Here is an 11952-nt window from a genome sequence, read left to right as displayed (position 1 = left end):
TAGAATAGGCGTAGAGAAAACTGAGTCCTTGGGACATGCCTTATCCAAGTCTTTATAGTCTATACACATTCTTAATTTACTCCCCTTTTTAGGGACTCCCACTATGTTTTCTAACCAATTCAGGTACTTAACCTCCCTGATGGACCCTATTTTAAGGAGTTTAGATATCTCATCTTTGATGAATGCATATTTCACTTCGGACTGGGGCCTCCTTTTCTGTTTGACTGGGTGGAACTTTAGGTCCAGGCTTAGTTTGTGAGTGGTTATTTTCGGAGGGATCCCTGTCATATCAAGGTGGGACCATGCGAAACAAACTATGTTAGATATAAGGAATTTAATGAGTTTTTTCCCGAGCTCGAGACTTAATCCCGTGCCTAGGTATACCTTACAATCGGGCAGATGCTCGATAAATATGACTTGCTCCAGTTCTTCGACCATTGATTTGGTGGCATCGGAGTCAATGGGGGCTATGAAGGACCTAGGAACTCCGTAGTCATTCTCTTCGCTTATCTCTAGCTTCTCCAATTGGGGTGGGGCCGGTGTCGGTAACTGCTATTTGGTTTCTTCCTTGGTGATCGAACTAAGATCCTTTTGTGTTGAAAGTGCGGTATCGGGACAACCTTGTCGACCGCAAACATATCCTTTATGGCCGGTTGTTCTCCGTAAATTGTTTTAATCTCTCCTAGCATCAGGAATTTCAACACCTGGTGCAACGTCGAGGGTACTACCCTCATGTTGTGAATCCATGGCCTCCAGAATAGAGCATTGTACCTCATATCTCTTTCAATCATGTAGAACTTTGTTTCTTGAATGGTTCCAACGGTGCTCACTGATAATGTTATCTCCCCTTTAGTGGTCTCACATGCCATGTTGAATCCATTTAGAACTCGGACTGTAGGCACGATTTGGTCTCATAGACCTAGTAGCTCCACGACCCTTGATATGATGATATTGGCCAAGCTACCTAGATCAATTAACACGCTTAAATCGAGATTTATTTATGGGTACATATATTACCAGTACATCATTGTGGGGTTGCACGATGCCTTCAGCGTCCTTATCACTGAAAGACAAGGTTCCTTCCAGCACGTAATCTCAAGTCCATTTTTCCCTTGTGATGGACACTTTGATGCGCTTAAACATTGGCCCATAGGGGACATAGACCCCACCAATGATCATGTTAATGACGTGGTGAGATTCCTCCTACTCGATCTACTTACTCGAGTCCCTATTTCTGAAATAGTTCTTGGCTTGATCGCTCAGGAACTCTCGAAGATGTTTGTTGTTGAATAATCGGACCACTTCCTCTCTCAATTGTCGGCAATCATCTGTTCTGTGACCGTGAGAGCCATGATATTTACACATTAGGTTGGGATCCCTTTGGGCTAGATTAGACTGTAGAGGTTGAGGCCGCTTGGTGTCTTTGATACATCCGATGGCAGATACGATGGCAGCAGCGTCGACATTTAAGTTGTAGTCTGATAATCGTGACGCTTCCTTAGGCCCGACAAGCCTGTCGAAACTATTTTTGCTCATGAGTCCCCAATTATTTTGACCTTGATCGCTTCTCCTCTCACTTATCATAGGGTTTTGCCCAGATCCATTACCTCTTTGGTCTCTATTGTATGGTTCATATCGATCCTTGTTTGATCTTGGTTCACGATCAATGTGTCTCTTGACTCTATCAATAGTTCTAACGGGATAAACGGACCCGGAAGGGGCTACAAGCTGGTCATCTTCGACCCTAATTTTTGATTGATATCAGTTATGTATGTCAACCCAAGTCACATCCAGATACTCTATCAGATTTTGCTTCAATTGTTGTGAAGCCAATGAGCTTCGAGCATTGAGTCCTTGGGTGAAGGCCTAAACGACCCTATCATCCGTGACCGGAGGCAGGTCCATCTGTTCCATTTGAATCCGGGACACGAATTCTCTGAAAATCTCATTATCTCTCTGTTTCACTTTGAAAAGGTATGACTTCCTGGTCTCGACCTTGATAGCCCCGGCGTATGCTTTCACGAAGGAGTCTGCAAGTATAGCAAACGAGTCAATAGAATTAGGGGGTAGGTTGTGATACCATATCATATCTTCCTTTGACAAAGTTTTCCCGAACATTTCCAGCAGGACGAACTCGATCTAATCATCGTCCAAGTCATTCCCTTTGATGGTGCACGTGTAGGAGGTCACATGCTCAATTGGGTCAGTTGTTCTATTGTAATTAGGAATCTCGGGCATGTAGAACTTCTTAAGGATTGGCTTCGGAGCTGCGCTGAGAGGAAAAAGTTTTTGAACAAACTTCTTGGAATCCAGTCCCTTTAATATCGGTGGTGCTCTTAGGATTTGGTCGACCCTGAAATTGTAGGTTTCCACCTTTTTTTATTTGGCTTCGATTTTCTTTTCTCCCTATTCTACCCGTTTTGTCAGCTCCTCGAGCATCTTTATGATCTCGAGGTTAGTCCCTAGTTCAGCTTCAATCAGCCTATCCGTGACCGGTTCGTTTCTACAGGTGACTTCCCCGGATGGCTCGGGCTCAATTCTGCTTGGGGCGCGGCTTTGGTTCTTCAGCTAGCCTATCGCTGCCTGTTGAGCCACTAGCATTCTGAAGATTACCCACATGTTGATCCCATCACCTTTGACGTCGTGCGTATTTTCGGCAATTGATCGGACTTCCTTGCAGACGCTATTCTCAGGATCGATAGGATAATTCGCATTGATGGTCACATGTAAGCTAGCATCGATTGGGTCCACGGCTGGAACTCCGTTGAGATCGACAAGGGGCAACTCGTTATCGGGTGCTATATTGTTGTTCTCGCCATGTTTACCGTACGCAGCATCCACGTTTAGAGGGGCAGACTAGGAGTTCGACATTTCAAACTTTAACCTGAGATTAAAAACACTCTAAAGAACAAGTGTAAAATAGGGTGTGTTATGAAAATTTGTATCAAATTGCCACTATTATCCTTAGCCCCACAGTAGGCTCCAAACTGTTTACCATTAGAATTGGATAATAATTAAATTTGTAAGTAGTTTTAAGGATACGCGGATTGATTTGATGCAAGACATCAAATTGAGTTAGATTGATTAAATAAAGGTATAGTAAATTCAAATCATGCGATTAGGATGATTCCAGCCTTACTAGATCCGGGCTCGCAATGGCCAGTCTGATGAACAAGAAAAAGAGCTTTCAATAATAGTAAAAATATTAGTATATTGCTTTGGAATCCGTGTTACAATGTGCCTAATGAATTATCAGACCCCCCCCCCTATATAGTATGGGAGTCCTACTCTAGGTACAACTCCATAAAAGGTAAAAAAATATTTGTTTAACTGATTGTCAGTTCTTCATCGATACGTGCCGAGATTCACGCCGTGATATCCGGTCGGTCGAGGATATTACAGCCTTCTGCTGGTCGTGCTTGATTGCCCGACAGTGTTCTTCGAAATCTTTCAGGTTTAGGACCAATCCCGGATCATGACCCCGATATTCTCGAGGGTGGGCGTCATTCCCCCGGACTATGACTCGATGAGACCCTTGCCTCTATTCCGGTCCCTTGTCATCATGTCTCGAGCTTGGTTTATGTTATCGGAGACTGGGGTATACCATGAGTCCGGTTTTACCCGTATACAATATATATATATATATATATATATATATATCCACTTAATTTTTTCATGTCTTTACTTATTTATTTTTTGACAACCAATTTTTTGGCTACGCTGCAACTGTATGTAGGTGATGATTATACTATTGATCAGTCATTTCATTCCCATGCTTATATTTATTTCTTGCCCGTTGGATGTTCTATTGCTTCATTTGATCGTCTCAATCAATTCCCAGATGACTGACTACAAGGCAGCATAAAAGAACAGTCGTTTTAGAAATTTAAAATGTTGGCCCATGCTAAGCAAGGGGGGGTCCTCATCTTGTAAACGAAGAAAGAAGAAAATATTAAATTAAATAAAAAAGATATTACTATGCAGCTGCAAAATATGCACAAAGCATTAGTTTAATTAGGCACCACTCGTGAAATTTACTATGATAATTTGGAATTTGGAAGACAGTCGACAGATCGACCTAACTACTAGGTTTTAATTTCCCATCTTGATTGTGGTGTCATACGAATTTAATTCACAAGCACTAAATGTCAATTTAATTTTCTCTGCTCAAGTTACCTGCCCACTTTAGAAGTGTCGGTCATGATCTGCCAGGGCAAGGGACATGCAGAGCAGCTAGCTTCTTTATATTGCATTCATGACAGTTCATACACGAAAACCGTCTTCGCATTAGTATATCTTGAGCTTTTTGCCAAACAACGCTCGATTTAAATAGCTGGGAGAGTGGCTATAAGAAATTAATGACTGACGGCATCAAGTGGGAGAGGGGAAACCTTCCAAAATTATTGCACTAGTCGCACTAGTTACATGCAATAAAGATATAATATGATATAATTTTTAGGTGGAGAATCAGTCATAATTACCGCAAGTCAACGTTTTGGTTGTTTTATACATTGTCCTTGTTTGCTGAGAGCGTATAAATTGGGCACGAGGAGCTGATTTTGTTCACACTAAGTATATACGTTTTCCTTAAATGATTTGATTCCAATAGATAATTAAGGGGAACTTTGGAAAATTGTATTTAAGCTTAAGAATAAATGTTAAGTTATATTATTGTTATGGTAAGATTTATGGAGTATAATAAGATATTGAAAAAATTGCTCTCTTTATCAGTCGGGGCAATAATATTGGGAGAAATTCAAAAATAGCCAGATTTACAAGTGGACATTCAAAAAGACCAACAATTTTAAAAGTAATCAAAATTTAGCCACTTTTCATGTAAAGATAAATCTGAACAAAAATACTGTTCAAAATCCGGAAATACTCTAGTATAATATGCTGGAATTCCAGTACAAATATACTAAAACTCTAGTACATTATACTGGAGTTTCAGTATAATATATCGGTACGACATAATATACTGGAGATTGGAGCATCGGTGCTCCATTCTCCCATATATTATACTGGAACTTTTCACGTGTTGGAGTTTCAGCATAATATGCTGGAAGTTCATAAACAGGTGCCACGATCTCCAGTATATTATGCTGGACCTTTCCGTGTTGCAGCAAAATAGTGGCTATTTTTCAATGACTTTGCAAACGCTGGCTATTTTTGAATGACCAATCGGAAAACTGGCTAGCTCGTGCTATTTTTACAGTAATATTCCTACAAAAATAGGCTCATGTTCTATTTCTTACTCGATTTGGTCCACTTTGTATATAACTTGAAATCTTCTTTTTTTAGAGATTTTTTCCTATCTATACCATATATGAAACCTTATTACTAAAAATGTACATATTTACATTATTACCCGCCATGTTTATATTTTCCCTACAAAATTTATACCATTCATTAAATACCCAATATTAAGAGTTGTTTCCTTCCAAATTAGGAGCCTACAAATCTGGGATAAATATTTGAATAGCTTATTCCTTCCAAATTAGGCGCCTAAAAATTTGGGACTAAATATTTTTTCATATTCACATCAAATTTGTTTCCTCCTTTTTCTGCAGGCTTCTCTTTCCTCATTTTCACGTATTTCTGTTTCTCTAAATATATACCAGTCTTCCCTTTCTAAAGCTCAGGGTCTTTTTGATTTGGTTCTCCTCTTTTTTCTTTTAGGAATGGCTGAGCATATTTAAATATGCAAGGCTCTGTTTTCGTCAACTATTCGAAGGGAGGAGCTCTTGTTCTTGACGGGAGTGAGCTGATGCGCTTGGGTCAACAAATTTTCTACAAATAAACTACAAATCAGTTTAAGTATGTATAAAGCAATATTGTTTTAATGGTATCTACAAATTACATATTTATACTACAATTAAACTGCAATCTATATTGAAAAAAATGTTGACTACAAAATTTTCTCCTAATCTACAAATTTTCTACAAAAAATCTACAAAGAAACTACAAATCAGTTTACGTATGTATAAAGCAATATTGTTTTGAAGGGTATCTACAAAATTACAACATTTATACTACAATTACACTACAATCTATGTTGAAAAAAAATGTTGACTACAAAATTTTCTCTTTATCTACAAAATTTCTACAAATAAACTACAAATCAGTTTAAGTATTGTATAAAGTTGTATTGTTTTTAAGGGTATCTACAAAATTACTACATTTATACTACAATTAAACTACAATCTTATGTGGAAAAAAATGTTGACAACAAAATTTGCTCTTCATCTACAAAATTTCTACAAAAAACTACAAATAAACTACAATTGCACCCACACTGTCACACTTATATTGGGTCAGATGTTTGTTAACCTAAGTTTTTTTCTAGTTTGGTCAAGAACTTGTGTGTCAATGCCGGATAAGTGTGACACTTGAAGAATCTCTACCTTTAAAGAACCTCTAAATTGCCTAAAAAGACAATTTATTTAATATTGAAATAATATAGACAAAATGGAGCCGGAGGTTACAGAAGATTCATATGGCTACCCCACAAATTTACAATTGAGAATTGTTGAGTTGATTGATCGATTGAGGAAGTCTTCTGTGTCATACATCTATTCTCGATCTCGTAGTTATTAAAATTCAAAACAATATCTGACAATTACCAGAAATTACAATAACCGAAACAATGAGTTTCATATTGAATCTCTTTGGCTAAAAATCTGATTATACTCAATGAGTCTCATCTCTGTATTTTTTTAGAAGAAGAAGGAATGGAGAAGAGAAAGAAATGGGAGGGGGAAAACGATGCTGGTCAGATCTTAGAAATTAAGGGGAGAGAGAAACGTGGGATATATGGATACCTTTAATTAAGGAGTAAAAACTGCCAATTAATTAGACCCTTAATTAAGTATGGTATAAGATTGGTAATTTGGTATACGGGTTTGTAATTAAATCAAATCTTAAACATTGAGGGTAGTAAGGTTTCCTATGTGGTATAGGAAGGTAAAAATCCCTTTTTTTTATCCTTTAGCCCAAAATTAAAGATCCAACTCTTCCACATTCCATAGCCCATTAAAGCTTCTTCAAATTTATTCTTGAAAAAATGATACTGTATAGCAATCTGTAAAAATATTAGTCGAAAAATGTATAAAATTTGTATATATATTATATATATATATTTTGTATGTTATATACAAAAATTATATAAAATTTATACACTTTTTTGGCTACCAAATGTAAATAAATTCTGGCGCGGGCTGAAAGTGATAATACCTCTTTATTCTTTATGCATCTTCTGCCTTATCATATAAGCACACTTCAATTCCCAGTGCAAAGCTGCATCTTTGATCAAGATTTGAAGTCGTTGAGTGACGAATTTGCTTCATCCTTGCTGCTGGGTTTAATTTTTTTTTTTTTTTTTTGTTCCTATTATGTGAACCTTTGGACATAAGATCTTTATGATTTTTTAAATAAAATTTACATAACTAAGTAAAAAATACTATAAGTCACAGTAAGTAATAATTTAAAAGGCATATATGAAACAATTGCAGTAACAGAACAATTCATTTTTACACTCGATTGGCCACAGATGGAGTGTTTTTCTAGATTATCAATCAATACCTTATAAGAATAAAGTGATCAATAATTAAATACTCCTTAAGTTCCAATTTATTTAGATCTATTCGCTTTTCTAAAGCTAAATTGACTAATCTTTGAAACTAAATTGAATTAGATTAACTCATTATTTTAAAGTTTTAAATATATAAAAATTATGCGAAAAGTACTATAAATTACAATTCTTCTCATATCAATATGATAAAAAATACATTTCAAAAGGTTAGTCAAAATTTATATAGTTTGAATATCAACAAATGAATAAGTTCACATAAAATGAAACAGAGGGGTTTGTTTTAAGTAACCTGCCAGCGTAATATAATACTTAAGCTCTTCCTAAATAACTTGAGAATTAGGATAAGCTGCCTCATTAACCATTTTCAAAAGTTAAATCAATCTAACTTGCTCGCACTCCACGTTAGGGGCTAGCTATACAGGGATTAGCAGTCTAATCTAAGTTGATTTAGAAAAGTTCAAAGTACATCAAGCTAGAATTTAAGTTGCCAGCCTAGCATGCACGAATGACCACACATTCTCATGTATTCGAAAATTCTTATGCGTAGAAACTCTATATATATCTACATAAGATGTTTGTCAAACAGATCGAGATATCCATTATATTAGACACAAGTCAAAAAAGCTCAGTAGTTTAACTGTTTAAACATGGAGTCTCTTTACTCTAGCATCCATTACTGGCTTGTTGACCATCCGAACATCAGCCAATTCGAGTGGAAACAGGGCCACAATTTTGGTTCCTCCCTACTTTTCCTCACACTATCAGTGTCTATCTACTTGTCCTTCACTCTATTATCTCTCAGATTCTCAACATTACTTCCCAGCATCTCTACTACCACCATGCGCCCCATTACAGCAGCCCACAGCCTCATTCTCTGTCTCCTCTCTATCATCATGGTCATTGGCTGCACCCTCTCTATTCTCCATCAAATGCCACCCAATGATTGGACGTGGGTCGTCTGCTTCCCCGCCAATCATACTCTTACACGTGGACCAGTGTTCTTCTGGATTTATTTCTGCTACCTTTCCAAGATTCTTGAATTCATAGATACCCTTCTAATCATACTCAGCAGCTCTCGCTCGCGAAGGCTGTCGTTCCTCCACATCTACCACCATGCAATTGTGACTGTTCTCGCTTATGTCGGGCTCCAGGCTTCTCAGTCGCAGTTAGGTCTTGCTGTCATCATTAATTCTTCGATTCACGTTCTAATGTATGCCTATTATTTCCTCTCTGCTATAGGAAAAAGGCCGTGGTGGAAGAAGCTGGTCACAAACTGTCAAATTGTCCAATTCATGTTTGGCTTTCTATGTTCGGCTATAATGTTGTATTATCACTTTACTAGTGAGTTTGGATGCACCGGCGTTGGGTCTTGGTGCTTCGGTTTTGCGTTTAATGCCTCACTTTTGGTGCTCTTTCTTGATTTTCATTCCAAAAACTATACCAACAACATCAAGAAGGAGCTGGACAAAGACAAATAACTCTATCATACCGACTATTTTATACTCTATGAATCTATGTATTCATTGATTATTTGTACTGCTTGCCTACTTTTTACTTCCATTTTTTTTTAGAAACAACCACCTAAAGGTGGTTGACTTTATTGAAAATTAGAGATGGCAAAGTTGACCCAGTAATATGTAATCCGCCTAAGCTTTAATGAGTTGGTTTAGTGATATTTTCTTTTCGGGATAGTTTGGGTTGTAACCCAAGCTGACCCATCTTCCAGGCTGGTCAATTTGGGCCAATGAACGGGTCAGCATATCAACCCGTGGAATTGCATTAATATTCTACCTTTAGCCCCTACGTCTTTCCATTCAAAGCTGGAGAGTGCTTGCATTTACTGCGTCCTTAAAATTCCAGCACCTAGATACTGTACTTCCACGTTTTATTCTATTCTCTTTCTCTTGATTTTTAGAAAAAACAATGTGATGGACTTAACCAAGATCCTTTTATCTTATATTGAAAATAAGAAAAAAAATATACTTTTGTATGTGTTTACCCTTAAAATTGGATAACAATTAAACTTATAATGTGTTTTTAAGGACACGTAATTTCACCTAATACCAATTGATAAATGTAAAGAGTAATAATAGAAATTAACAATAAAATTAAGCAAACTGGTGTATGAAAGGAATTCAGCCCTCGAGTTTGAATACCCTCGAATTGATAGATGCAAGAACACTTAGAAATATGACAAGCAGATGAACAAGAATATAAATTGGACAGAAAGTATTGTACTACTTTGATATCTGTCAATGTAAGGTGTTTACCAAATCATCAGAACCTTCTTTATATAATAGAGGAATCCTATCAATGGTACAATTCTAATTACGGAAGTAAATCCCATGATTAGCCTAAACAATCGCCCTTGATTGGATCTGTTCCGGGATTTTTGACATGATCTTCGACCGGTCACGGATATCTCGCTTTTCCGTTATTGCGCTTTGCTTGAAGTTTGTAATATTTGATCTCAATCGCTGCTGGCCTCGATCTTGACAGGCACCTCGATTCTCGAACTCGATACCTTGTCTTCGTGCTCTGGTCTGATCTACTACGAGGCTGGCCTTCGATGAAATTACCTAATCTCGATCAAATAGTAAAATCGGGTTGGCTCGGTTTTAACCGAATACAGATAGTCCCCACATTTCTTAAAGTATAATGAGAAGAAACAAATTGAGCCTTCGATTTTGTACCTCGACATGTCGTGACGTCATCCTCGTGACGTAAGCGACTGAAGCGTCACGTCGGTACAGTTTCCAAAATTATTAATGAGCGTCAGTTGCTGGTCGGCCACTAGTGCCTTTGAACTATCGCCGTGAATCCCTTAAATAGGCCCCTTTTCTTATTGATTCAATCTTTACTTTCACTTCCTTCTAATCCCTTAAGCTTTTTACATCTCTTAAACTTTTCCGTTATATATAATCTCTAGTTTTTAATTGTCAACCTTCCCTCAAAACACCAAGCCTTATTCTCTTCTTCCTTCTTTATACAAAAATGGCAAAAACATCAAAAACCGTTCCTCAAAAGGAAAAAACTTCTTCATCGCAGCCGGCCGGCGATAAAACACCGGTGGAGCCACACCTTGATGAGTGTGTTCCTGGGGGGTGTGAACTTACTTCCGACTTCAAAGTCAAGAAAACTTCATCGGTCCTTGGTCGATGCTAGCCAATGTCGAGATATATATATATGCTTGATAACTGAGAGTGACCTTGAGCAGGTGAAGAAAGACTGTCATTGGGAAGATAAGGTGGTGGTGATTCCGGCTACCGAAGAAGATATCACTACCCATGTAAAAGGGTTTCTAAGTGTTTACACTTACCTTTTCATGTTGGGCCCAGTCGACCCCGTCATTATCGATTTTTGCCACCAATATCAAATAACCCTAGGTCAGATTCATCCCTCTTTTTGGTAGATTATCATTCTGCTCCGATTCTTCGCGAGCAAAGTCGAAGGGATGTTTTTCACCCTCGACCACCTCATCAGGTTGTACAGCCCCTGTCTCTATCGAGGTTGGTTAATAAGACTTCACCATCGGGCTACAAAAATGATGTTCTCAAGCATAGATGAGGACAAGGATCGAGGATGGATGGGCTGGTTCATTTGAGTGAAAACTTCCGACCTAATCCCAGCTAAGAAGATGCCATTTCCCGAGAAATGGAATATGAAGCATAAGTACAATCACACATATATCCTTCATTTATTGTTTCATTTCTTTTGCTTCTTCTCATCAAAATCCCTTTCTATGATGTAGCGATCTCTTGGATGCCTAGTGCAATTCCTAACCTCTAGAGCTGGGTTCGGAACCTGGTTTCGACCTCTTCGTATGCTGAGCGTTCATGGTGCGATTTAGAAAGGGGCCAATGGGAGGCCAGAAATCATGGTAAGTCCAATTTCACGTATTTGAAGATCTTCTATGATATGTATATTTTCATACTAACTTGATTTCCTTTCATACAGGCCTCAGAGAAAATGCTGTCATGAGGCCCCCATCCGGGGAGGAAGAGTCATCGCCCCCAGCTCCGAAACCGACGAAGGATAAAAAGAGCAAAAGGGTCTCGACCTCTGAGGACCCAAAGCCCAAGAAATGTAAGGCTCATAAGTCGAAGAAAGACACCGCCATCCTGCCTGTGAAGGTAGTTCAACGGCTAAGAGAGGAGGAAGAAGAAAACGAGGATGACGGCTCCGATCTAGCGGCCTTAGTGAAGAGGAACACTGAGTCTACAAAGGCCTCTAAGTCGGTGAGGGTTGGAGAAATTCAGCCTCGAACCGAGAGGATCTCGGAGATGGAAGATGTCTCCAGCCGAGATGAGCATTTGGCAGGTATGTCCGAAGGGACCGGCTCTGAGGCCCTTCCAAATGAA

General features: G+C 38.3%; 1 protein-coding gene across 1 annotated transcript; it reads left to right on the top strand.

The window, feature by feature from the left end:
- Positions 1-8168: 8168 nt before the first annotated feature.
- Positions 8169-9248, top strand: LOC142172903 (fatty acid elongase 3-like). The gene has a single exon (XM_075236850.1). The coding sequence runs from the start codon at positions 8239-8241 to the stop codon at positions 9067-9069; it is 831 nt and encodes a 276-aa protein (XP_075092951.1). The 5' UTR covers positions 8169-8238; the 3' UTR covers positions 9070-9248.
- Positions 9249-11952: the final 2704 nt, after the last annotated feature.

Source organism: Nicotiana tabacum, chromosome 18, assembly GCF_000715075.1.
Source record: "Nicotiana tabacum cultivar K326 chromosome 18, ASM71507v2, whole genome shotgun sequence".
Classification (NCBI taxonomy): domain Eukaryota; kingdom Viridiplantae; phylum Streptophyta; class Magnoliopsida; order Solanales; family Solanaceae; genus Nicotiana; species Nicotiana tabacum.
Note: the sequence above shows the minus strand (reverse complement) of the source record. Positions and strands in the feature narration are given on the sequence as shown.

Coding starts and splice junctions, on each gene's coding strand:
- LOC142172903 (XM_075236850.1), top strand. CDS start 8,239: ATGGAGTCTCTTTACTCTAGCATCCATTACTGGCTTGTTGACCATCCG.